General features: G+C 46.6%; 2 protein-coding genes and 1 long non-coding RNA gene across 7 annotated transcripts in view; 2 read left to right on the top strand and 1 right to left on the bottom strand.

Moving 5' to 3' along the window:
- The window catches only part of LOC308475429, a 59,162-nt gene extending 58,018 nt beyond the window's left edge, over positions 1-1,144 (bottom strand). The window contains exon 1 of the long non-coding RNA XR_013985183.1: positions 15-1,144. This is a non-coding gene — a long non-coding RNA (uncharacterized lncRNA). The remainder of the gene's footprint in view (positions 1-14) is intronic.
- The window catches only part of LOC308475075 (uncharacterized protein), a 166,728-nt gene extending 152,035 nt beyond the window's left edge, over positions 1-14,693 (top strand). For 2 of the 5 annotated variants that reach the window (XM_081001896.1, XM_081001892.1), the window contains 2 exons: positions 9,341-9,467; positions 11,747-14,693. In XM_081001896.1, coding sequence (XP_080858022.1) covers positions 9,341-9,467; positions 11,747-13,833 — 2,214 coding nt within the window. In that variant the 3' untranslated portion in view covers positions 13,834-14,693. Of the gene's footprint in view, positions 1-5,033; positions 5,209-7,258; positions 7,752-7,948; positions 8,031-8,314; positions 8,398-9,340; positions 9,468-11,746 lie in introns of those variants that run through there. The other 3 variants (XM_081001894.1, XM_081001895.1, XM_081001893.1) reach the window with 3 other exon arrangements.
- Positions 1-22,575, top strand: part of LOC308475333 (uncharacterized protein) — a 33,742-nt gene extending 11,167 nt beyond the window's left edge. Inside the window, exon 3 of the mRNA XM_081002434.1 lies at positions 22,215-22,575. The gene's annotated coding sequence lies outside the window, so the exon portion shown is untranslated. The remainder of the gene's footprint in view (positions 1-22,214) is intronic.
- Positions 22,576-27,964: the final 5,389 nt, after the last annotated feature.

Here is a 27,964-nt window from a genome sequence, read left to right as displayed (position 1 = left end):
TCCCCAATTTGGACTTAGCAGACATTTGGTCTTTATGAATGAACTGATTTATTGGGACTTCCGTCTATATTATTGCACTTTATGTGTTGTTTATGTGCAAGATAAACATTTGATATTCTGATAAGAATATATAGAAGAGTATTGTTTATGTGAATGCACAGCCGGTTATGTCTTGTGTGTTTGTCAATTCCAGGAACAGCATTCCTGACCCAGATGTTCACAGGAAGTCCCTAAGATGATTCCCTTTTCAAACAGGATACGTGAACCTAGGCCAGTAGAGTCCTCCTCTCCGGCAGACAGACAACCCATTCTTCTTCTTTTTTATTAATGATTTTTATTGAAATTTACAATCACCAACCAACCCCCACCACCCACCACCAAAACATCACATCTTATTACATGTATCCTACTTTGTGTTTCATAGATCCATTAGCTTCCGTCCTTCCCTTCCATCAGTTTTCCTATTCCATTCTATAGTTTAAGATTCTTTAATTATAAATTATACCATGACATGAGATTTATTTCAATCCTGCCAACGTTTTCATATTTGTACAATTCTCACTTATATAAACCATAAATTTACTCCATTCTTTTTGGTACTTTGTCTCCTCCTGATTGCGAATTCTGTGTGTCAATTCAGCCATCTCAGCATACTCAACCAACTTTATCTGCCATTCTCTTATTGTCGGCATCTCCTGTTGCTTTCCACTTTTGAGCTATCAAAACTCTGGCTGCAGTTGTTGCATATAAATATAATCTTTGATCTATCTTTTTAATCCCTTCTCCCACCAAACCTAGCAAAAATTCTTCCGGCTTTTTGGGAAAACTGTACTTAAACATCTTTTTTAACTCGTTGTAAACCGCATCCCAAAACTCTTTTATTTTATTGCAAGACCACCACATATGATAGAAGTCGCTGTCTTTTTCCTTGCACTTCCAGCAGGTTTTACTACTTGTTCTATACATTTTTGCCAATTTGGTGGGAGTGAGATACCAATGATAAACCATCTTCATAACATTTTCTTTTAAGGCAGAACAAGCAGTGAATTTTATGCTCTCATTCCAGAGTTTGGCCCATACATCACATTCTATGTTATGTCCTAAATCAATGGCCCATTTTATCATAGCCTCTTTTATAAATTCATCTTTTGTGTTCCATTCTAGTAAGAGATTGTACATTTTTTATAATAGCTTGAATTTACTCTCTAAAATATCTATTTGAAATTTCAATTTTTTTATTCTCAAATCCTATTTTTTTTATCCTCTTTAAAGACATCATTGACTTGATGGTATTGCAACCATCCTGTCAATTTTTCAGCAATACACTCATAGGGCTTTAATTTCCAACCTTTTTCGGCCTTCATCAAAATTTCCTCATATGTGGTTCCTCTCCCTAGTATGTTCAGTTTTTTAACTGTTAATATATCAATTGGTGACAGCCACCACGGTGTTTTCCTTTCCAACAAATTCTTGTTTCTTTCCCAGACTTCAAATAAGGCACCTCTTATCACATGATTTGTAAACCCCTTATGCACTTTTGCCTTACCACACCAAAGATAAGAGTGCCATCCAAATCTATTGTTGAACCCCTCCAAATCTAACAAGTCTAGGTTCTCCTGAGTTATCCAGTCCTTTGTCCAACATAAACATGCCGCTTCATAATAGAGTTTCAGAACAGGTACTGCGAACCCCCCCTCTTTCCTTCTTATCTGTCAATATTTTAAATTTAATTCTTGGTCTTTTCCCTTGACCTTCCCTAATCTCCTTCCAGACTGGTTGATAATTGTCATTAAAAAGATTTATATTCTTTGCCGTCATCCAAATTCCCAGATACTTCCCTTTCTCCAAAGCTCCTCCCTCTCCCACTTCCCCATGGGGGTCTCCCACACCACCCATCACTCACCAGCATGGCTTTGGTCGTCTCTTGCTTGGAGCACTTCAGGGTTCGGAGCCCCCTGAGCTGAGCTGCCTGGCAGTTCTGGATCACCTCCGGCAGGTACAGCTGATCTTCCTCCAGCAGCTGAAAGGCAAAAGTCAGGCTGTCAGTTCCTCACAAAGGGAGGGCTTCTCCACATCCGAGAGTGCAGAGTGGGGGGCAAGGAGGGCAGGTCTGAGTCCCTGCTCTGGTTCTCTCCAATACTCACCCCTGAGGGAGGGATGTGCAACCGCAGCACATCTGCAAAGAGAATGACATGGGGACAGGTGAGTCCGTCCCTGAGCACCTGGCAAGGCTATTCCAAGAGTTTTCTCCTGGATTCCAAGTCCTACTGCAGGGGAGGAGGGACATCCCAAGCCTTGGGGGCCAATCCTGGCCTCCTTCAACCAGAATGTGGCTCCCCAGGCCAGGGGTAGGCAAGCTTCTCAATCCGGCCTGCGGACAATTCGGGAATCAGGGGGGCCACCAGGTGGTGCGTTGGAAGATGGCCGACAATAACATCTCTCTGACCCATACGAGGTACTAAGGGGCTGCTATGGGAAGTATGCAGCCTTCCTAATCCCCCCAGGATGCGGGGGGACACTGTCCTGCCAGCTGTGTTCACAATGCACCCCCTGATACGAGTGATGGGGGTGCTGAACACTTGGCACAGGCCCTCGGTGAAGTCAGATCTTCCTGACTCCGATTCCAATCAGCGCGTACTGGTTGCTTCAGCTCGGAATTATAATTGGAAACATATGATTGGAAATGAAGCTGAAAGCGCATACATCAAGTAAAGCTCGACTGATAAGACTGCTGATTAATGGATCTCTGCGACCAGGAGTGACGGACGGATAAGTAAATCTTCTGATGAATTACCATAAGGAGACTGTATGCTTGGAACGAAGGGGGGGTGGGTGGAGGAAAAAACTCTTTTTTTTCCTCTCTGCATGATGTGACATTAATAACCCTTCACCCCAAATAGAAACAAGATCGTCACGTTTTTATGAATCATAGGCAGGATTTTAAGAACTATGTGGGATGGAGTATAACAGGAAAGAAGACTGGAGAATGGTGAGAAAAGAGGAAAATTTTTATGACGCAGTTAAAAAATGGCGTCTCGCCAAGACAGGCTTGTCGGAGGAAGAAGGACTGGGGGAGGAGAATCAGGATTGTTCGAATGAGAAGGAATGCTGGAATGCAAGTTTGACCTGACAGAACCCCAGACTCAATTGATTTATTTGGTAAGCCTGAGAAAAATAAAGGACAGATCGGATATTAATTTTGTTTATGGAAGCATTGTACAGAGGCTGTCCCTGATTGATATGATTTTTGGAAGAGTACAAAATCCACATAGAATGCCAGCTTTTAACCTGGACAGAACTGTCTAATTAAAGCAGTAAGATAAGTGATGCTGTTTTGGACTCGAGCTGAGCTTGATGTATGGGTACCCCCAACAAAATTTAAAATTTGGCTGTATAATTTGGAATTAATGTGATATGGATAATGTGATTGGCCTGTTAATAAAAATTATTATTATTTTTTAAAAAAAGACAATTCGGGAATCAGTGTGTTTTTACATGAGTAGAATGTGTCCTTTTTTCTAAAATGCGTCTCTGGGTTATTTGTGGGGCATAGGAATTTGTTCATCCCCCCCAAAAAATGTAGTCTGGCCCCCCACATGGTCTGAGGGACAGTGGACCGCCTCATGGCTGAAAAAGGTTGCTGCCCCCTGCCCCAGGCTAACAAGACGGTCAATCTCCGGTTCCACTCCACCCTTTTAAAATTAAAATAACAAAATAGATCCCATCTCTCAGAGCATGTAAACCACATGAGTGGAAAGACCCCTGTGCCACTTACAGAAATAGGACTATACTTCCTTCTACCACCTTTAAAGTAAACGTCTATGTAACAAAACCAAATCGACCCAAGTCTGCCTTCCTCCACCAACCTGAACATCGCTCTTCAAGCCAAAAGAAAACACTTTCCCGTCCCCGGGCGAAACCCCCTGGCCTGTCATAGGTAGAGCTGCCACCACGCTAGTGGCGTTTACCTCCGCGCAATGTAGGGACTGACTGAGCGGGTGGCGAGATGCTTTCAGCCTCGGACACTTGGCGGGTACTGAAGGGGCCGTGCAGGCCAGATTCACGACCCTGGCGGGCTGGATTTGGCCCAGGGAACATAGTTTGAGGACCCCTGGCCTACACTGACTGGCAGCAGCTCCCCAGAGTTTCAGGCAGGGATTTCGTCCGGCCCTTGCAGGAGATGTCAGGGGTTGACCCTGGGACATTCTGCATGCCAAGCAGATGCTCTAGGGCTCCCCATATTTCCCTAGTCTTTCAACGTTATGCCATTAGCAACCGTGGAGATTCCACCTCCCTCTTTCGAAAGGAGAAAACTCACCTGATCAATTTAATAAATAATAATAATAATAATAATAATACATTTATACTCTGCCCATCTGGTTGGGTTTCCCCAGCCACTCTGGGCGGCTTCCAACAAAATATTAAAATACAATAGTCCAACAAATATTAAAAGCTTCCCTAAACATAATAACAACAACCATCCATTTCTGGAAAGGGAAATGGCATACTTTTGTATATTAGTATAAAAAGCATGCATAGGAAAGTATTACTCATTTATGATGAGAATAGGAATTATTTATTTTGAACTTCGCTGGGTTCCTGCTTGGCAGCCAGTGCGATTGCTTCAGCAGGGCTAGAACTCAGGACCCGATGCCTTGAGGGACATCTAAGAGCAGTTGGGCACAGATCGGACGGCCATCTGCCATGGATGCTTTAGCTGAGATTCCTGCATTGCTGGGGGTTGTAATGATAATAATAATAATAATAATAATAATAATAATAATAGGACTAGATGACCCTGGGATCCCCTCCTATCTCTCCACTCCTGAATTCTAGGAGGAGCTTCCTTGCCTCCTGCAAAGCCCTTTTCCCTGCAAGCTCTTCCTCTGGTTTCTGGACAAGGGAGGGAGATGCTCAGAGTCCAACCAAGAGTCACCCCCAAAACGATATCTGGGGATTGGCTTAGCCAGGGTGGCACCTAAATGCATAAAAAAATAATAAAAATCTGAGGATCTGCCAAGCGAGAGAGGGCTGAGCTGGAGGGACTCGGCTTGGCAAGGGTTAAAGAGAACTGAGCTGCCTTCCTAGAGAGGACAGGAAGCAAGGGGGGCCAGGTCCTCCAGAGCCAAGGCCCCTCCCTCCCCAGTCCTTCCCTTGCTTTGGGGTCTCCCCTGCAAGGGCTGCCTCGCTGTCCCCTCCTGGGATCTGGTGAGTCTCCTCTCTCTCCCCCCAGAGGGTGCAGTGGGGAGACGGGGGGGGGGTCCCAGGGCTGCAGCAGGGGAGGATGCCTGGGGGGCCTGATCCGGGAGGGGCCAGGTCTGCCACGCTCTCCTTCCTGGAGATCAGAGGATCCCAAACTCATTTGGCCCTCCGCCCCCCCCTTTCTGAAAATATCTCCCCTCTTTAAACAAAGGAGTCCCTGGTACTTTTACTCTGTGTGACATCGCTCAGCCTCATTGCACAACAGAGGAAACATGTGCAAGTGGTTTTCCAAAGCTGGACGAGGAGGTGGACTAGCCCCCCCCCCCAAAAAAAAACCCCACAGGGAGGAAGGACGTTAAGGTGGGAAAGAAAGGCCAGGAACAAAGAGAGGGATCCCAGCCCATAGTCTGGCCACTGCATGGGGGAGCAGTTTCCCAGTGTCTCCAAGGGCAGCTCCACATGGAGGCCACGGCAGCCATCACCTCGCACCCAGAGCATGGCATCCCAGGACCACATCCTCTCTGCCCATAGGCGCTGACTCCATGGGGCCTGAGGGGGCCCGAGCCCCCTCAAAAATTCGATTGGGGGGGCAGAGCCCCCCCAATAATTTAAGAAAATTATTAGTGCGCGAACCTTCGTGTAAAGTCTGGCAGGCCAGCGCTGCGGCCGCGGCGACATCAAAAGGACTGGAGAGTCCCGAGGAGATTGCAGGGCGGGGGAGAGAGAGAGGGAGAGAGAGGCCGGAGGTGCACTCGCTCGCCGCGCGCACGCACACGCAAATACAAACACACCGAGGGAGAGGGAAAAGTGTTTTGCAGGAGGAGCTGCCGCCGCCGCCGCTGCTGCTGCCAGGACGCGCCAGAGGAGCCGCCGGGTGGGAGGGGGAATCCGAACGGAACAACAACAAGAGAGAGAGAGAGAGAGAGAGAGAGAGAGAGAAGCAGCAGCGTCTCTGAATGGGCTGGATATTCCTCCTCAGGCGGCGCTGGCTCTGTGGCTCCCGGGGCCTGGGCGGCAGCAAGCAAAGCAAAGGAGCCGCCGACCGAACAGCAGCAGCAGCCGCCTGCCTGCCTGCAAGCCTGTCTTCTATACCAAGGTCCAGGTTCTTACCCGGTCTACCTGGAAGCAGGCAGGCAGGCAGGGGACGGCCATGCTGCCTGCCTGCCTGCCTGCCGCCCGCCTGTCGCTTCTATACAAAGGGCCAGGTTCCTACCCGGTCTACCTGGAGGGAGTCAGGCAGGCACGGGGGTCCTGCTCAAGCAAGGAACCGACGCCTACCCGGCCAACCCGCTGCCTTGAGGCAGGAGCAGCAGCTGCGCGGGGTCTCGCGTTCTCTCAGAGGCTCGCGCTGCTTCTCGCGTTCTCCCTCCCCCAGGACCCCGGTATGGGCCCCCCCAATATTTTTTATAAGTCGGCGCCCCTGTCTCTGCCCCAAAGGGATTATTGCTGGAAAACCACCTGGAAATCGGCGCTCCTACTCACCGAGCCTCCAGGGACCTTGGCATCAGTGGCTGTGTGTGTGTTAATAATAATAATAAGAAGAAGAATATAAGAATAAAAAATTACCCTCCTAAATTTCAAGGGAGATGTCTTTGGTCCTGCCCACTTGGCCCTCAGGGGGTTGATCAGATACATACCTGGCCCTCAGAGCAAAAAAAAGGGACCCCACCCCAGAAATCTATTCTGAGAGTGGCAGAGAGTCCAAGTGCAAGAAAAGGAGACAGAAGCAGCGGAGTGGGTGTAGGTGTGGGGGGCAACTCCTGAGGACCCCACTAGAACCAAGCATCCATTTTTCACAAGATAGAAACGACTCGTTTGTCAGTAGGTTCCGACGTCATCAATTGACTGGAAGGATGGGGAAACCAGGTTGATTAATCTCTCAGAAATCCGTTCAGTTGCCTCCACATTTTGCATTGCTAGAAGGCTAGAGACTTGTTTCTTCTCTTTCAAAAAGATAGCTCATGGTCTGGGATGTGGTGCAGTCATGCTTGCTCAGGGAACCATTTCCCCTCCTGTCCTACAAATTCTGTAACAGAACAATGTATTTGCTTTGTAGGATTTGCTAGAGCTTCTCATTTAGACAGGCAGAACTTGGCAGAAGACCAAAGGGTTCCTTCCGATCTCTCAGAGGCTTCCTGAGAGCACAGATGGATGAGCAAGACTCGGCTGGCCCTGAAGCAGGAAGAGGCCATGCCAGCCAAACTGGGAGCAGTGGAGGATTTTGGGAAAACCCAGTGCAGAAGATCCTGGGTGAGGAGGGCACTCTATGCTCAGAGGTGCAGAGCCAGCAGTTGAGGCAGTTCTGCTGCCAGGAGGCCAAAGGACCCCGAGAGGTTTGCAGCCGACTCTACCACCTTGACCATCAGTGGCTGAAGCCAGAAAGGCACACGAAAGCTGAGATGCTGGACCTGGTGATCTTGGAGCAGTTCTTGGCTGTCCTTCCCCTGGAGATGGAGAGCTGGGTGAGGGACTGCGGAGCGGAGACCAGTTCCCAGGCGGTGGCCCTGGCCGAAGGTTTCCTCCTGAGTCAGGCAGAGGAGAGAAAGCAGGTGAGAGAGACTTTCCTCTGGATACTCCCAAGGGGCTCCAAACAGGACAGAGAACATCCCATAATGGTCTGCTGTTGGCCCATCCTTTTCCTGGGAAAGCATCCATGGAATGAGATCTCACACCCTTCAAGTCTTTGTCATTCTCTTTCTAGTATTTCTCCCCATTCTCTGGTTTGAATCATTGTGTTTTTTTTCAGGGAAAGGATCTCTTTGCAGAAATGGACCTGGATTCCTGTGAGGCAGAGAGGCCTCCGTTGGACACCAGAGAGAGGCCACTGGGTAAGGAGGAAGGTGGTTTTTCTCCACTGGTCTCATTCTGTTGGTTTTCCAACTCATCTGAGGGTTTTTTAATCTTGTTTTGGGGATAGATGGTTGGGAATAAGGGTCCAGAGGAGGGGAGATGTATTTCTGCACAAACAAACATATGAAATGGGCACAAACGTCCAAATACTCTCAGTAGGTAAGTCCTTCTCAAAGGCCCATCTGTAGTTAGAGATGCCCTGTTTCACCTGTGAGAGAAGCCGGCACTCCTGGCGTCCTGCTTACCTTTTTTTCTCTTGCAGGTGACGGAAGGATGCCAGCAAGACCTCCTGATCCGCCTTTTCATGGGGGCAGAAGGGAAGCAACGGCTGTGGAACCAGATCAGGTCAGGGGAAGCTGCCTTGTGGCGACAGAGACCGAGGGATGGAGCAATGTCATGGACTGGTTGGGCACAGAGGAATGGTGGGAGGAAGCAGCCGGGGAACCAGGAAGGGAAGATGGCTCAGAGCCGAAGGAGTGGAGGTGGAGGAAGGATGAGCGGTCAGAGGGGCAAGAGGGAGAAGCCTGGGAAGAGGAGGTGTCAGAAGCTGAAGGGGAAACAGAGCTTAGTGAGCTGGGAGACTCTGGCAGAATGCAGTGCAGAATCAGAGGCAGAAGAGGAAGGAGGCAAGTGGGAGAGGAAGGTCGAGAGGCTGATGTGAGTCAGGAGAAGGAGGAGCCACCGGTGGCTCCCTCTCCTTTTGCCAGAAGCCACCCTCCCTGCTTGTCTCTCAGAGCCAGGAGACCCCCTGCAATGCAGGAATCTCTGCTAGATCATCCAAGACAGATGACCATTCAAAATAGGCTTATTTTATTTCTAGATTGATCACTGAATGCTAAAATTGTTTTCTAAGCAGTGGACAAATGAGAACAAATAGTGGCCTGGATTCACCTAACCAGCCCCATCGGCTGCAAAATGGGGCCTGCCTCCCATTCCTCCCCCTCCCCATTCCTCCATGAACCCCTTGAATTTGGCTCTAGGGCATTGGGAGGGAACTCCCCAGAAGAGCTCACGAGGAGAAGAGAATGTGGATCCTTCCATTGGGGAAACTGGAATGCTTGCCTAGGCAGAATGACTTGAATAACACAAGGTGGACTACAACCTATTTGCACAAAAACGAATACCCATACTTAAAACGCAGAATAAAATAAGCATCCATAAATAAAATGTGCAGCAAAGCAATCCTATTGAAACAACACTGCAATTTACAGGAAGGAAACAACAGAGCATTGTGTAGCAGATCATATTTCTGCTGTCTCAGAGGAGGACATTTCCCTTTTTCTTTTAGGGTCCAGTGTGCTTTGAAGATGTCGCTGTTCGTTTCACGGACGAAGAGTGGGCGTTGCTGGATCCTGACCAGAGAGCTCTGCATAAGGACGTCATAGAGGAGAATTGTGGGATCGTGGCCTCTCTTGGTAAGGCTCCCTGTGGGATTGTCATATCTGCCTGGAAATTCAAAAAATACCTCTATGGACCAACCTCATCTATTTTCACAGATCTCAATAATGACCCCTATAACACCTGGGAACCTAACACCCCCACAATAAAGAGTAAATTACAGTTTTTTCTTTGAACAGCCTTCCTCAAATTATTCCTTTTTCTACCACGATTGGGCTGGTCTCAACTGCCCAGGCCATCTTAAATGTCAGCTTCAGAATTGTTAGGAAAGATAAGTAGCTTCAGGTTTTCCGCTTTTGTTTTTGCTGCTGTCAGTCTTGGGTTGACCAAAGAGACGACTGACATTGGAGATGGAGGGGATGCCATGACTGGGCCAAGCAAAATTCATCCCAGAGAAGAGCTAGACTTATTGAATTTCAGGTAGAAGTAGCAGTGGTGGTGGTGGTGATGATGATGATGATACAGTGGTACCTCGGTTTACAAACTTTCCGGAACAGGACTATTCTTAAATCAAGGTACTGTAGTAATAATAATAATTTATATTTATACCCTGCCCATCTGGCTGGGTTGCCCCAGCCACTCTGGGCAGCTTCCAACACACATATAAACATGAAACATAAATAATAATAATCTGATTCCATATAAAAGAACATTAACTTTAAAATGAACAACTTCTCCTAGTGGCCGAAATTGTGGAAACCTTTTGTGAAAAGTGTATTTCTGAGGTTTGATGGCTCATAACACCACTTTTGTGTGGAGTAATACCATAAAATTATATAGCAATGGAAAGATAATTTAATGAAGAATGTAATGCGATGAATTTTATGAAGGAGTATTTATTAGAACAGCAGTCATAAAGAAAAAACGTGAAACCTTTGGTAACCATTGGTAACCTTTAGCTTTAATTACGGCCTTACAACGCCTTCCCATGAAGTGAACCAAGTTTTTAGTTCTGCAGCTGTAATAATGCGAAACCAAGACTGAATTATGGCCTCTGTTAATTGGGCTTTATTGCTGGGTTGCTTCTGAATAACAAGTTTCTTTAGTCGGCTCCATAGATTTCTGATCGGGTTAAAGTGTGGGCTATTCCCAGGCCCTTACGGCAGTGAAATATCATTATCTTGAATACACCTTTTGCACACAGCAGCAACACGACATAGAGCTGAATCCTGTTGAAAATATATAAATGCTTCGGTATCTGGGAAAAGATCACCTGCGGAACACTTCAGTTTGGGCTCACATATTTCGTTTATGCATTTTTCCGCATTTATATTCCCATTAATGACGCAAATTCTGCCCACATCTTTTGCTGCCATACAACCCCAGATCATCACACTGTTTGGGTGTTTCACGGTCAGTGTAATGCAAGTAGGATGTAAATGTTATCTGATTCTTCTCGGGTATTTCATGCCATCACTACCAAGCAAGGAGATTTGGGTCTCATCGCTCCAAATAACACCGCCCCATTGTTCCACTGTCCAGTTAACATGGGTTTCATCTTTTCAACCTTTGCTTGAGAGATAACAATGGCTTTTTCTTAGAATTCTAATTTAGACCAGTCCTTGCACTCAACTTCCCATTACATTGCGCCATGTCATCTTGTATACACCCAGATGATTTTCTTCTGTCATGTAGGCACAGTCTCTCCACTCATCCATCGTCACTTTTGTAGTGACTGAGTCTCCTTATACCTCTTCAAAAATATAGAAAGGCCAACTTTGGTTAAGTTTTCCCCAATCTCTCTTCTAATTTCTTCATAACTGTAGCCTTGCTCACTTAATAGTACAATCTTACATCACTTTCTGGGGACCACTCAACTCCTTGTGCCATTTCTATAATTTTATTATGTCTTACACCCTCACTAAATGAAAAGACACAAAAAACCAACCAACTTGATAGCAATCACATAACACACTAAAAGTCAACCAAAGCAGGTTGTGCTTCCTTTTTCTGGTTATTTGGCTATAACGTTTGATAGAATACTGGTAATTGAACAAACTTTGTTGGATTGCATTCTTGATTGCATTTTTGATCGAATTATCTTTCCATTGATATATAATTTTATGACATTACTCCAAATGAAGTGGTGTTATAAGCCATCAAAACTCTGAAATACACTTTTTTCCAAAAGTCTTTCACAATTTTGACCACTGCTTTATATAAACAAAGCAACATTCAACAACTCATCCGAATCTCATATTAAACAAACAACACAGGTAATGAACACACACGCAACTCCCTTCAGTTCTTCTCCATTTGTTCCTGAGGCTCTAATCCCTTTTTGTCCCCAATGCAGATTGTTATGAATTGGAAATCGAGAACAAAGGTGACCACGAAAAAATCCCCAGAGAGGAGAAGCCACAAAAAAATTTGGAGTATGGAGAAAGCTGCAGTCAGAGCTCCAATTCCACTTCCCATCAACAAAATCTCATTGAAAAGAAACTCTATCAGTGCATGGGATGTGGTAAGAGCTTCACTCATAGCTCCTCTCTCACTTCCCATCAAAGAATTCATACAGGGGAGAAACCCTATCAGTGTGTGGAATGTGGAAAGAGCTTCACTCATAGCTCCCATCTCACTTCCCATCAAAGAATTCATACAGGGGAGAAACCCTATCCGTGCGTAGAATGTGGAAAGAGCTTCAGTCAGAGCTCCTCTCTCACTTCTCATCAAAGAATTCATAAAGGGGAGAAACCCTATCAGTGTGTGGAATGTGGAAAGAGCTTCACATGTAGCTCTACTCTCACTTCCCATCGAAGAATTCATACAGGAGAGAAACCCTATCAGTGTGTGGAATGTGGAAAGAGCTTCACTGATAGCTCCTCTCTCACTTCCCATCAAAGGATTCATACAGGGGAGAAACCCTATCAGTGTGTGGAATGTGGAAAGACATTCACTCACAGCCACAGTCTCACTTCCCATCAAAGAATTCATACAGGGGAGAAACCCCATCAGTGTGTGGAATGTGGAAAGCACTTCAGTCGGAGCTCCCTTCTCACTTCCCATCAAAGAATTCATACAGGGGAGAAACCCTATCAGTGTGTGGAATGTGGAAAGAGCTTCACTCATAGCTCCCATCTCACTTCCCATCAAAGAATTCATACAGGGGAGAAACCCTATCCGTGCGTAGAATGTGGAAAGAGCTTCAGTCAGAGCTCCAATCTCACTTCTCATCAAAGAATTCATAAAGGGGAGAAACCCTATCAGTGTGTGGAATGTGGAAAGAGCTTCACATGTAGCTCCACTCTCACTTCCCATCGAAGAATTCATACAGGAGAGAAACCCTATCAGTGTGTGGAATGTGGAAAGAGCTTCACATGTAACTCCTCTCTCACTTCCCATCAAAGAATTCATACAGGGGAGAAACCCTATCAGTGTGTGGAATGTGGAAAGAGCTTCACTCATAGCTCCCATCTCACTTCCCATCAAAGAATTCATACAGGGGAGAAACCCTATCCGTGCGTAGAATGTGGAAAGAGCTTCACTAATAGCTCCCATCTCACTTCCCATCAAAGAATTCATACAGGGGAGAAACACTATCAGTGTATGGAATGTGGAAAGAGCTTCACATGTAGCTCCTCTCTCACTTCCCATCAAAGAATTCATACAGGGGAGAAACCCCATCAGTGTGTGGAATGTGGAAAGCGCTTCAGTCAGAGCTCCCTTCTCACTTCCCATCAAAGAATTCATACAGGGGAGAAACCCTATCAGTGTGTGGAATGTGGAAAGAGCTTCACTCACAGCCACAGTCTTACTTCCCATCAAAGAATTCATACAGGGGAGAAACCCTATCCGTGCATAGAATGTGGAAAGAGCTTCAGTCAGAGCTCCTCTCTCACTTCTCATCAAAGAATTCATAAAGGGGAGAAACCCTATCAGTGTGTGGAATGTGGAAAGAGCTTCACTCATAGCTCCCATCTCACTTCCCATCAAAGAATTCATACAGGGGAGAAACCCTATCCGTGCGTAGAATGTGGAAAGAGCTTCAGTCAGAGCTCCTCTCTCACTTCTCATCAAAGAATTCATAAGGGGGAGAAACCCTATCAGTGTGTGGAATGTGGAAAGAACTTCACATGTAGCTCCACTCTCACTTCCCATCGAAGAATTCATACAGGAGAGAAACCCTATCAGTGTGTGGAATGTGGAAAGAGCTTCACTGGTAGCTCCTCTCTCACTTCCCATCAAAGGATTCATACAGGGGAGAAAGCATATCAGTGTGTGGAATGTGGAAAGAGCTTCACTCACAGCCACAGTCTCACTTCCCATCAAAGAATTCATACAGGGGAGAAACCCTATCAGTGTGTGGAATGTGGAAAGAGCTTCACATGTAGCTCCTCTCTCACTTCCCATCAAAGAATTCATACAGGGGAGAAACCCTATTAGTGTGCGGAATGTGGAAAGAGCTTCACATGTAGCTCCTCTCTTACTTCCCATCAAAGAATTCATACAGGGGAGAAACCCTATCAGTGTGTGGAATGTGGAAAGAGGTTCAGTCAGAGCTCCAATCTCACTCAGCATCAGAGAATTCATACAGGGGAGAAACCCTATCAGTTCGTAGAATGTGAAAAGAGTTTTACTGATAGCTCCAGTTTCACTAGGCATCAGAGACTTCATACAGGGGAGAAACCCTATCAGTGTGTGGAATGTGGAAAGAGCTTCAGTCAGAGCTCCTATCTCACTTCCCATCAAATAATTCATACAGGGGAGAAACCTTATCGGTGTGTGGAATGTGGAAAGAGCTTCACTGTTAACTCTAAACTTACTTCCCACCAAAGAATCCATACAAAGGTCAGAAAAACCATTATACAGCTTTAGGAGCCAGGCAAATCCGCCCCTTTTTAACCAGGCCTTTTTCTTATTGACATCTAATGCTATTTTACCACGTGATGTTTTGTGTTTTTATGTTGTGTTTTTATGTTCTAAGCATTCTGAGACTTGTGGGTGTAGGGAATACAGCCACTCTTAAATTCCTAGGGGTTTTTGCCCCCCGTAAAATATATGTGTTTGCTTGGTACATTTATATGCCTTCGTGTAAATCTTAAGAGACTTGCATGTCAGGCCTCTTAAGGCTATTTGCAAGTGTAGCAGTGCACATAGCTGGACATAGGATATCACATAAAAAATAACACGTTGCATTTTGTACTAAATTACTTGTGGCATACTTGCAGTTTGGGAGAAACATCCTCAATAGTGGTCTATGCTTTACACTTAGCGAGAAGGTCAAATAGTGAGTGAAAAATGCAGTTTGTTTTGTTTCTGCCTTTTTTGTGTGTTCCCAGGTGTCAAAGCTAGCTCTCGTCTGGTTTCACACCTCCATCATATTACAGCAGCAACAATCCCTGGTGAATCCCTGTAGGGCTTTCATATTGACCATGTCACCTTCTAGTGGCACAGGTTTGGACATTTCTTGAGAGAGATGTCTTTGCCTTGGTCTTTCCATGGGATTTTTATTATAATAGGCTCTGGTCTTCCACTCTACGGAAGTTGCTCAGTTGTTCCTAAGGGACCAAAAAGCTAATTGCAGCCTGGATACACTTGCCCAATTCCAACGGAGTCCAATTAGAATTTATATAGCCCCATGGCTTGCCGATGTGGAGTTCCAGCCCCACCTGGTGGCGGCGGTCGGCCTGGACCTTGTACGCATCCTTGGCCTGGTGCAGTTGCTCCATCAATAGTTGGTGCTGAGACTGGAGCTCCTGGAACCAATCTGTCAGCAGATGCTGGCAGCACGTCCGGGAACAAACGCGGATGGTAACCGTCCATGGCCTGAAACAGGGTCTGCTCGGTGGAGGCGTTCACCGCGTTGTTGTAAGCGAATTCCTCCAATGCCAAGTGGTTGACCCAGTCTGGAGGTACTCCAGGTTCCGGTGGTCAGTTCTCACATCCGCCAGGTGTCTTGCCCCCTCAAGATGATTGCCCCAGACCTCAAAGGCCACCTTGATGGCCAGTAGTTTTCGCTCCCACACTGTATAGTTACACTCTGCCAGAAGAAGCTGGCAGGAATAGTAGGCGCAGAGTAACAGCAGCGCATCAGGACCGTGCTGCTGGGACAAGATGGCACCGAGAGCCGTACTGGAGGCGTCGGTCTCCACCACGAAGGGACAAGAGGGATTAGGATGCTATAAAAGTGGTGCCCTCTGGAGACAGGCTTTCAACCCCTGAAACGCCACCTTTGCCTCCTTGTCCCAGGAGAATGGTGTCTTGGGGCACAGCAGTCGGGTCAGCGGGGTGGCGCGGTGAGCATAGTCCACAATGAAGGTTCAGTAATAGTTGGCGAACCCCAGGAACCGCTGTAGGTCCTTGCGCTTCCAGGGTGCCGCCCACTCCTGAACTGCTGCCACCTTCCCGGGATCCATCTGCACCCCATCAGGGGGAGAGTTGGTGACCGAGGAAGTCCACCGACCCCTGGTGGAACTTTCACTTGCTGAGCTTAGCATACAGGCATTGCTCTCGCAAGCGCTGCAACATGGACCGGACATGACCCTCATGGCAAGTTGGGTCGTGGGAGTAAATCAGAATGTCATCTATTATTTTTTTAAAATGATATTTATTAAAAAATTTAAGATTAGAAAGAAACAAAGAAAACAAGAAGGAAAAGACAAGTAACATGTAAACAATAGAAATGCATAAAAAATCAAAGTCAAAAACAAAACAAAACAAAACACATAATACATCAAAATCAAAAAGCAAAAATAAACAAAAAATTTAAAAACAGATCCAATATTCCCAAATCATTAACTGTCATTACCTTATTTCATCGACCTCCTCATACCTCCCTTTTTTGTATTCTAGTCATTAATTATCTCAGCAAATCTTTTCCATCTTTCATAATATTCTGTCATTAAATTACCTTAATCTATTTTAACCTTATCTTACCATAAAAAGCCCTAAAACTTAAAACTTAAATCTTGTTTATACCAAATTCTCTTAACCATGACATATTCTTACATAATTCTTTTTAACATTTCTGCTAAAGCCAAATAATTTCATTCCAACATTTTTCTAATACTCTTTACTTTTACAAGATTTTCCTAAATAAATTGTTTAAAACTTTCTTCCAATCTTCATCCAACATCTCTTCCTCCTGGTCTCGGGTTTTGTCAGTCCTTTCTATCCCGTCCATCTAGTCCATCAACCTGGTAACCTTATGTCCGAGGCCCTTAGATCTCTTCCATGTCCCTTCCGCAGATCTTCTTCATATTTATACCTGTACTTTACTTTGTCTTCTGCTCCTTTCACTCGGGGAGACTCCAGCTTGACAATATTTTTGTCCCTTCTCGACAGATCAGCCCCTTTTCCATAGTCAACACTGAACTCCATGTGGTATTTAAAAGCATATTTCAAGGTCCCTTCAAAGTTAAGGGCCCCCACAACTCCGATCTCCTCCCGGCCCAAAGCCAGACTTGAAAGGTCAAAACATCCCTGCATAGGGGGATCTATCCAACCCCCCATCTCCAAGCCAAACAAAACTCTCTCTCTCCAAATCTGGCTTTTTCCAGGTTCATTTGTCAAGTCCAACAACTCAAGTTCCTGCTGGGCCACAGTTCCCTCCATCTCTGCCTCACGAGGTCCAGCAACAACCTCCTCCCTCATCTGATCTGTCAGAGCACACTCCTGGATTAATTCCTGAGTGGGTTCTATATAGGCACCCACTGCCTGTCCAAAATTTCCGATCCCAACAGTCATCAAATCCATCTTCTTATGTAACTGTTCCAATAAAGCACTTGTCTTGCAAAAGGCAAGCACCAGAGCCTCCGAGTACATTCTTGTTCAAGGTCAGAGTCTGATCCCACGATCTTAATCTATTGCAGCTGCAAAGCTCCCCAGTTCGGATTTAATAACAGTTTCACAAGCTCCCTCTAGGGGAAAAAGCTTCTATTTGTATCCATCTCTCTCTCTCTCTTTTTTTAAAGCAGATCTAACAACAAAGTTTCCTTTTTCAGATATTTTGTCAATATTTTGTTCCTTTTAGATGCGAAGGGGAACAATGGAATCAATATGTTTCTCTTCTTTTAACTATCTGTCTAAAACGTTTGTCTGTAGTCAATGAACTTCCCGAGGACGTCTGTCCTGACACCCCGCTCCCAGGTTCAAGACGGTGGAGAATTGCTTTTCTTTATTCTCTCTTCTGCAGGTTTAAACAGTCCAGAAAAAGTTCCCCCCTCTTCTCCTGCTTCCAAGGGGGGTTCAGTAATTTTAAATGATGAAAATTGATCCTTTACAGACGACTTTCTAAACTCTAGCTTGCCGTGTCTTTGCTTCAATCTATCTACAAAAAGCGGAAGGCAGACTTCCTGTTTAGACCTTCCCGCTTCAGTGCCAAATTAAAAGAAATTTCTTAATCCAATTTTCCATTCTACTCACGGGCAGTTATTTAAAGTCCAATTGTCCACAGGAAAAAGTCAGCGCTCTCCGGCAACAGCAATGCGGCTTAACTCCGTGAAAGAAGCAGTCGATTCAAGGCACAGCGCCACTCACCCCACGTTGCTCCGGATCCCCAAAACCGGGTTTCCCCGCGAGTAGGGGGGGCGCAAAGGTGCCAGCCGAATCCCACGTCCACAGGCTTCTCCCGCCTGTGGTTTTTGATGGGTCTCCGCCTCGCCGTGGCGGTTCAGACCCTGTTTTCCACGGAGCGGATTCCTCCCGATCGGAGGAAATCCGCCATTGCCAGAGGTGCCAACCCGGAAGTCCTTTTTTAAAAAAACACACAATGTCATCTAAGTACACCACCACGTACTTGTCTAGCAAGACCTGGAACACGTGGTTGATGTACCGTTGGAACACGGCAGGCACATTGCACAACCCGAAAGGCATTACCAGATATTCGAACTGCCCATACCGTGTCCCAAATGCTGTCTTCCACTCATCCCCGGCTCGGATCCTAATCAAATTGTAGGCTCCCCGAAGGTGCAGCTTGGTGAACATCTGTGCCCCTTGCACCCGCTCCAGCAACTCTGCAATAAGGGGCAAGGGATACCGGTCTGGGATGGTAATATTATCCAGGGCCCGGTAATCATGGCAGGGACGAAGCTCCCTACACTTCTTAATGAAGAGTACTGGAGCGGCGGTGGGTGTGGTAGAGGGCCGAATGAACCCGCACTCCAGGTTCTTGCGACGGAAGTCCTGCAAGGCTTAGCTCTCTGGCTCCATAAGAGAGTATAGGCAGCTCACAGGCAGGGTCACTCCGGGCTGGAGGTCTATGCCACAGTCAAAAGACTAATGAGGCAGCAGCTGGTCTGCCCCCTGTTCCTCAAACACTTCTTGGTAGTCCTGGTAAACCGGGGAGCGTTGACGCAGCTTCCCCCGTGGGGGCGGCCACTAGCATCTCAGACCGAGCATGGGGACACGGGTTTGGGAAGTGCACAGTCTGATTGACCCAGTCAATCTGAAGATTGTGAGACTCCAGCCAGTCCATCCCGAGCACCAGGGGAAACCGGGGCATGGTGGCAATGTCCAAGGTGCACACCTCCCGGTGCTGCTGGTGACACAGGACCAAGGGCCGAGTCTCCTGAGTAACGGCCCCTGAGCGCAGGAGCCGTCCGTCAATTGCCTCCACCTGTACCGGTTCTGGCTTGTCCTGGAGTGGCACCTGATGATGGGCAGCGAAGGCAGAGTCCATATAGGAGCGGGTTGCCCCTGAATCTACCAGAGTGTGGGTGAGAATCCAGGGCCCACCAGGGGATATAGACACACCAGAACTATGAGGTGTTGCAATTCCACCGGTGAGGTCCCATCATGCGATGTTTGGGACCCCAGGTAGCCTGGGCCATTGGCTACTGGGGTTGGCCATTTCCCTGTGGCTGGCGTTTTCTCAGGACAAGATTGGGCATAGTGTCCACTCCCGCCGCAGTAGAGACACAGGTTCCCCTCCAGACTCCGAGTCTTCTCCGAGGGAGAGAGGCGAGGCCGCGCTGCCCCAAGCTGCATTGGCTCCTCCAGTGACTTGGCTGTGGCTGTGGAACTGCTGGGAAGGACCGGAGCCGGGAGCCGGGAGTGCTGGAGGCCCTGAGCCTGGTGACGGTCCTCCAACCGATCGTCTATCTGCAGGCTCCGTTGAATGAGGGTGTCCAGCGTGGCGGGGCGATCCATCATGGCCAGCTGGTCCAGTATCTCATCTGAAAGCCCCTCGAGATACTGGTCCTGAAGGGCAGAGTCATTCCAGGACAAGTCCTGTGCCAACAGCCAAAATTCTGTGGTGTAGGTGGCTTCACTGATAGCTCCTATCTTACTTCCCATCAAAGAATTCATACAGGGGAGAAACCCTATCAGTGTGTGGAAAGAGCTTCACTCATAGCTCCAAACTCACTTCCCATCAGAGAATTCATACGGGGGGGAAACCCTATCAGTGCATGGAATGTGGAAAGAGCTTCAGTCAGAGCTCCTCTCTCACTTCCCATCAAAAAATTCATACAGGTGAGAAACCGTATCAGTGCTTTGAATGTGGAAAGAGCTTCAGTAAGAGCTCCTATCTCACTTACCATAAGAGAATTCACAAAGGGGAGAAACCCTAACAGTGTGTGGAATGTGGAAAGAGCTTCAGTCGCAGCCAGAGTCTCACTTCCCATCAAAGAATTCGCAAAGGGGAGAAACCCTATCAGTGTGCGGAATGTGGAAAGAGCTTCACTGATAGCTCCTCTCTCACTTCCCATCAAAGAATTCATACAGGGGAGAAACCCTATTAGTGTGTGGAATGTCGAAAGAACTTCAATCAGAAATACAGTCTCACTTCCCATAAAAGAATCCATACAAAGGTCAGAAAAACCATTATACAGCTTTTGGATCCTGGCAAATCCGCATCTTTATAACCAGGCCTTTAGCTGAATGACATCTACTGCCCTTTTAATATGTGGGTTTTTTGTGTTTTTATGTTTTGTTTTTATGTTGTAACATTCCTGAGACCTGTGGCTGTAGGGAATAGGTGCCAATTATTAAAGGCCTGGGGGTCTTTGCCCCCCCCCCAATAAAATATTTGAGGAGAACTTCCGGTTGGCCGCCTGATTTATGGCGGATGGGAGCTCTTTGGCCTGAAAGAGCCCCGGCGCTTTGAAGATTGGGGTGAACGTGAGAACGTTGTGGAACCCCGAAAAATACCTCAGATTGAACATTCTGAGAACCTGGTGTTCCGGCGGGTACCCTTAGCAACTCCCCTGCTCCCCAGTAAGTGCTAGTAAGAGCTCCGAGAGCGAGCGGGATTGGAGACGGTACCGTGGAATCGACTCGCTTCCTTCATTGCGCGAAGCTCCAAAGTCCGGCGATCGTGAGCGACCAATTTCTCGGACTAAATTAAGATTGGAAACTGTGAGTAAAAAGGATTTGCATTTGGACATTAAATTGGACTGGAAGGGATTTAAACACAGAGGTCGATCCCTTTCCACTGAAGTGAAAGTGAAAGCAGTTACCGCTGACCGAAGCCGTAACTTTAAAAAACTTGCTAAAAACTTTCAAGGAAATATTTCAAGCCCCTCTTTCTGCAGGGGGTAGGGGGGAGAATTTGACTGAATTGGGACCCTGAATGAGATAGATTTGACAGAGAATAGACTCTTGCTTTCTGGAAACAGACCTCCCAGTGAGGAAAGGTTAGACTCCATTATTACGTCACAAAGGGAGAGGATACTTTCAACTTTTGTTTTCCTCTTTGGGGATTACAAAGTAACTGCAGTTGTCTGAACTCGCTGAAACATTGTACAGTGTATCTTTTACCCTCCTGGAATTGTTTACAATAGTTCAAATCAATTTTGGATGCTTTTCAATAGGAATAAGAAGAGTAAAAAGAATAAGACTTTGAAAGGGGAGCTGCTGAGCTGCCTGTTGCTGTCTGTGTACTAAAAACCTGTGGACTGAGTCTGGGTGAGCGGACCTTGAAACTGTGGAATAGTTATGGCTAATGGTGTAGGTAAGCCTGAGAAAAGCAAGCCTAAAGATAGAAGAGGCTCTAAAGCACTAACTTTTGAAGAGTCGGTGATGCAAATGTTGACTGAAATAAAACAGATGGAAGAGGAACCCAACAGGGCGTACAGGAGCTTAAACAAGAATTTGTAGATTTGAAAAAAATTCAAGAAGTCAAGGCAGAAGTTACAGGTCACAAGACAAAATTGTCGGAATTGGAAAGTCCCTGAGAGTCCCTGATGTGGAGAGGACCCAACAGGAAGCGCTCAATGCAATTGCTTTTTTGGCTGGAAGAATCTGGGACCAGAAAGAGGAGGAGACACAAGAAGGTTGGAAGAAATTTAAAGAATATTTAGCTAAATATTGTTATATATGATAATGAGAAGTCACTTGGAAGTAACAAATAGGCTTAGGACTAAAATATGAACGTGTTGTAAAATATGAAGGATTAGAATACTAATAAAAGAGACGAGGATAGTAAATAGGAGATAATTTTATTAGAAATATGATTTTGGAGAACTGTTACAAGGTGATACAATGAAATTCAGTTAGGGGGGACTGGATGAAGTCAGTTAACAATGTAAGGTAAATTGGGTTTTGAAAGTAATAATTGTTTCTATGTTTTTCTTTTGTATTCTAATGTGTTTTCTTTTGTTGTGTGTTGTGTTGTGTAATGTCATTTCTTCTTAGAAATTTGGAAAAGCAATAATTTTTTTTTTGAAAAATATATATTTGAGGAGGCCACCCCCCAGGTTGTTTTTTTTAAAAATGCAACCTTTTGTTCTTCCACAACTTGCCATACAATTTCTCTTTCAATTTGCCCTCTTAAAAAATTAAAAAATAAACGCACAAAGGTCATTAGAAAAACAAAATACAAGAAAATACAAACGTGGACAGGTCCCATCTTTGCGGGACAAACGCAAAAGTTGCTTTAAATCAGGGTTTCCCAAACTTGGGTCCCCAAGAGCTCCCGGACTACAGTTCCCATCATCCCTCCCCATTGGTCCTGCTAGCTAGGGATGATGGGAGTTGTAGTCCAAAAACAGCTAGAGACCCGAGTTTGCTTTAAAGGGAAAGTAGGCCAGCCCTGTGACACCCTCTGTTGGCTAATTGGAATTTATAGATCGCAAAACTGAAATTTGATCAGCACTTCAACCTCTAGGGAGCTTCTAGGTGTTTTCTGCGCCACCTAGAGTACCCACAGAATTGTGGCTTCTACTGGCAACACACATAGGGGAACAAATGAAAGACAAACATAAGGGGCAGGAAAAAACCTGGAAAGGGCCATACCAAATGGACACAGGTAGAGGAGATGAAATGCCAGAAGTGTTCTCCGGGGCAAGGGGAGCTGCTGGGAAATTGAGCTACGGGCTCAAAATATTACTTTTTTAAAAAGTCGCTGCCATTATAGGCATTGCCATTCAAATGGTGTGCATGCATCATGTGATTGATTGTGCAAGGTGGGCCTTAACTGGCCCCACACCAATATTTTATTCAGTTAAGTAGCACTGGGTCGGGTGGTTTCCCAATTAAAAAAATACATAAATCTCCTTCCTTTGCACATATTCCAGCTTGTCAATATCCTCATTTATTCTTTTTAAAATTTATTTGCACTTCTTCTGAAAATTTTACAATATAAACATACAGGATGAAAGCATGGCTTTCTCACAAACAAATCAAGCCAGAGAAATCTCTCCATTTTTATTTTTTTATTTTTTTGGATGGAGTTAGAAACTTTGATCAGGGAACTGCTTTGGAAGTAGTGCATCTTGATTTCAGTAAGGCTTTTGACAGAGTCCTCTGTGAGATTTATGTGAGGAAGCTGGTAAAATGAGGCTGAATGAGGTAACTGTTATGTGGATTTGACTGACCGAACCCAAAGAGGACTCCTTCATGGGTCCTCCTCATCCTGGGGAAAAGTGACAAGAAGGGTGCTGCAGGGTCTTGATAAATGACATGGATGAAGGAAATGAGGGGATTCTCATCACATTTGCACACGACACCAAACGGATCATAATGGCATCCCCTCTCTTCTTCAGCAACAGACAGGGAGACAAAGAACAGTGCAAAAGCACAGCAGAGCGAAAGAGATAAGACTGACTTCCGTTCTTACACTTTCCAAGCCTAGGAAGGTAAACAGGGGCATGTGACATACTAGCCACATATCCAGCAACGGGAGGAGTGAATTGCTAACTCACCACACATGATTGCAGGTGATATAAGGGAAAAAACCTGCTCCTTTTTCCTTATGGGGTACCCAAGAGCCCATATACAGCCCTTTTGTAGGTTCTCTATCGGTAGGAGAAAATTACAGAGACCAACCAGAGAATATTGAGAAGCAAAGCAGCTATTAAGCCTGTTCTTTATTAACTTATTAACACGCAGGAGAGAGGAGGACCCCGAGCCATGCATGAAAGCCCTTATATAGACATTTTTAATTGCCCGCCCTGGAGTCCAAGACCACCCCCAGATACATCATACATACATCAAAGAAGGGGTGTAGCCCAAGACTACCCCCCAGATGCATCATACCTGCGTCACAGAAAAAGCGGTCTACAACAGAAATCTGAGTGCGTTGTTTTTACCTTGTCTGCCAGGTTACCTGTAAATGGTCACTTGACTGGATTACCTGGGGAGCCTGGCCATTCTTTTGTAATGATAATACTTCATTCCTGAGCCAGGTCACAGGCTCACCCTATTCACACCTTAAATGTGCCCTTAAGGCAGGATTTGTGAGGACAGAGACAACGGGGAGGTTTCTGCATTTCCTTCGACATTGCAGAGAAATATTTGAGGTGAGTGAAAGAGTCAAAATGGCTTTAAGGCTTTTCCTGTGGGTTTTGGACATGTGGTTTATATAATTATATATGTATTTGCTTGGTATATTGAGGAACATTTATATAATATATCCTAAAAAAATATTTTAACCATTTCCCCCTTTAGGGCTATAAAATTTTCTAAAAAATTGTTGCCCCACAAATAATAACCTGGTTTGTTGTAAATGGATGCCTTCGTGTAAATCTTAAGAGACTTGCATGTCAGGCCTCTTGAGAGGTGGTGTAGTGGTTAAGAGCGGTAGTCTCGTAATCTGGGGAACCGGGTTCGCTTCCCTGGTCCTCCAGATGCAGCTGCTGGGTGACCTTGGGCCAGTCACACTTCTCTGAAGTCTCTCAGCCCCACTCACCTCACAGGGTGTTTGTTGTGGGGGAGGAAGGGAAAGGAGAATATTAGCTGCTTTGAGACTCCTTCGGGTTGTGATAAAGCAGGATATCAAATCCAAACTCCTTTTCTTCTTCTTCTTCTTCTTCTTCTTCTTCTTCTTCTTCTTCTTCTTCTTCTCCTCCTCCTCCTCCTCCTCCTCCTCCTCCTCCTCCTCCTCCTCCTCCTCCTCTTAAGGCTATTTGCATGTGTAGCAGTGCACATAGCTGGACATAGGATATCACATAAAAAAAAAATACAGCTGAAGTGTAAGGTTCATAAATATGTAAGAAAAGACAGGTATATGCTCTTTTTTGTGTGTCTGTATATATGTGATTGAAACTTCAATCTATTTTACAAGATGTACTATATATATAGAATGCATTGTAAGAATATTAATAAAGCTGGGGGGGGGGAGGAAAGCGTGAGGCAAGGGGGAGGTGGTGCCAGAATTTGGCATCGTACAGGGCAGCACCACCATTTGAGATGCCACGATCCGCCATTGCTCTGACCTCTGGGGTGTGTCCTTTTCTTACCCAGCACCCCAATCTCTGTGCAACAAGAAACTCCAGGGGTGCTTCTCCTTACCCGGGGTTTAGTTTTCTGGGAACGAAGGTTAGCAGAGACTGTGGAGTCTTCAGGATACCTGGTTTTATTTGCACATATATACAACCTGAGCATAGGATGGAGGGGCTCTTAGCACCCCCCCCTTACAGATCTTGCTTCTGCATTAGGTTTCCCATAAAGCCCCAAGTCCAGCTTTGGAGTCTGGCACAGAGCAGGAAAGAATTTCAAGAGGGACAAATCTAAGGTTCTGCACACGGAGATCAGATTCTATCCAATTCAGATTTCTTTGTGGGGCAGGTATAGGACCATGAACACTCATCCCAATTTCTTAAAAGTCTTCCCACCACACTTTTCAATGCATTTACCCTTCATTTTCCAAACTGCAAAAAGGCCAGATTATTATTATTTTTTAAGTGGATTTCACAGTTGGGGATGTTTAGCCTGGAGAAGGGGAGACGGAGACATGACTTGAGAGCCGTCTTCAAATACCTGAAGGGCTCCCACATGGAAGTTGCAAGAAGCTTGCACCTGCTCCTGCTCTGGAGACAAGGACCCAAATGACTTGCGAGAAAGGAGATTCCAACTAAAGAACTGTCATGCATCCATAATGCTATGGAAAGGGTGAATGTCTTCTAAAATTCTCTGGTGTCACCAGAAGAGGAAGCCGTTCTTTTCAGTTAGGTCTGTTCTCAACTGCAGAGGATGAGTAGCCTTGGGAGTCTCTTGGGGAGATGGAAGTGTTCAAAGGACTGAATCTACTTGCTCTGAGATGGGGGAACTTCGGGCAAAGGCCAGCAGAGAAGGGATGCTGTTGGCCACTAGTTTCTGTTCCTCCCCACTTTCCGAAAGGGCGTAACATCAGAGGTCCTGTGGATAGAAAGAGCATCTCAAAGTCAGGGGCCAGCCTGGGCCAAAGTGGCCCTCCGCTGCCTCCACCACAGAGTCCCTGGCATCCCTTTACCATCTCTGATGCCATCAGGACACTTACGTTAAGCAGGAGAAGGAGGTGCGGAGCATTGGGGGTCTCTGTCAGAGCAGATGATGGAAGTGCCACTTCACTTCCATGTTCAAGCCAGCAGGTCCCCGAAGGGCAAGGAAGGAAAAGAGAGAAGAGATTTTGAGTCCTGAGTGCAGTTGTGGAAGTGTGTGAAGAGGAAGAAGAGCCATGTCAAGAGAAGTCAAGACCAATGACAAACCTTCCTGTTCACCTCCTGTTCTTCCTTCAGGAGTGCCTCAAACCTCCTGCGGACTATTGCACTGCAGAGGTTGGAGGAGAAGTTTGGATTATGGGCGCTCGTAAAAACGCCCCAGGCGCCCCAGGATGTCCTGGAAGAGAGCAGAGGAGGAAAGTCAGGTCCTTCCAGGGGCATCAGGAGGGCACCTCTGCCATCCCCTGACAGCTCCCTCCTGGGGTCATTCACACAACCAGAATGGACTCTGCAGTGCGATTCTTGGGCAGCTGGATGGTCCAAAGGCCCCTCAGTGCTGTTGCCTCAAAGGAAAAGTAAAGAGGACTAAGGACAGACCTCCCTGTCCTCTCATTCTTTCCCTCTAGTTGGCCTGGAAAGTTGTGTGGAGAATTGAGATGCCCATCTCTGAAGTGGAGGACCCCCCCCCCCAGCAGGCTCTGGAAGTGCCGCTTCAGTTCCTGCGGGAAAAGGGAGAAGAGAGGTTGAGTGCTGGGTTAAATATTGCAAGGGTGTGAGAAGAAGAAAGAGCTGAGCAAAGGGAAGTCAAGACATACTTCTCTGTCCTCCACCTTCTCAGCCCCTTTCAGCACTGCCTCAAACATCCTGTGCAGGATAGCACTGGGCATATCGCCGCTGAACTTTGGCCTCATGATGCTGCAGAGATGAAGGGGAGAGGGTTAGATGCTGCCTCCTCTGAGTCTCCCTTGCCCCCTTCTCCCTCCTGCCTGCTCTTCCCCACCCAGAGCTCCCCCTGGAATTCTGTCCACCACCCACCCCCACAACCCCGTCCATCCCAAAGAACCCCCTCACCTCAGCTGGAGGAGGGCCAGGGCCAGGCTCAGGGATTGATCCCTGAAGCGCTCCAAGTGCCCCAAGATGTCCTGCAAGAGAGCAGAGGAGGAAAGCCAGCTCTTTCGGGGGGGGGGGCAGCCAGAGAACTGCACCCTGAGATGCCCCCTAGCCCTCCGGTCTCCAAACTTGCTCACCTATCACCACGGGCTCCTCCCGGACTTGCAGCGGGGCCACCCTGTTCCTCTGCTGGCAGCTGAACAGGGCCCTGAACCACCTGAACCTAGAAGAGAGGAGTGGGGGGGAGAGAGTGACCCAGGAGCCCCAATGGGTGGGGGGTGTTTGTATCTGTGCGGGGGGCCGAGAGAGGAAGGTGGTGGAGTCTTCCTTGGAACCAGAGAGACCCCCATGAAGGGGGAGAAGGCCGATGGTGTTGGGCAGCTGGAGAGATGCAAGATGGAGCCAGGGAGAGGTGTAGTGCTTGGAGGGCTGGACTAGGAGGACCGGGAAGAGGAGAGTTCGAATCCCCACTGAGCCATGAAGCTCCCTGGTGGACCTTGGGCCAGCCAGGCCTACTTTGCAGGGCTGCTGGGAAGATAAAAATTGGTGGCAGGGAGAACCATGAAGGCCACTTTGAGCTCCTGGGATAAAAGTGGGCTAGGAATGTCCTAATAAAAGCGGATGATGAGAGGGGAGAGAAAAGGGGAAGGCAGAGAATGAGTTTGGAGGAGCTGAGCTCTCTAGAGAAGACTGGCTGGGTCAATTTCCAGAGAGCCAAGACTGTGCAAGAGACCCCAGGACTCACCCCCCCCCCCAGAGACCAAGACCAAGGGAAAGAATCCTACTTACTGTTAGGATATAGTTCCGTTCCACCTTAAATGGTC

Source organism: Podarcis pityusensis, assembly GCF_964106645.2.
Source record: "Podarcis pityusensis genome assembly, chromosome: 4".
Lineage (NCBI taxonomy): Eukaryota > Metazoa > Chordata > Lepidosauria > Squamata > Lacertidae > Podarcis > Podarcis pityusensis.
This window is presented reverse-complemented; position numbering and strand designations above follow the sequence as displayed.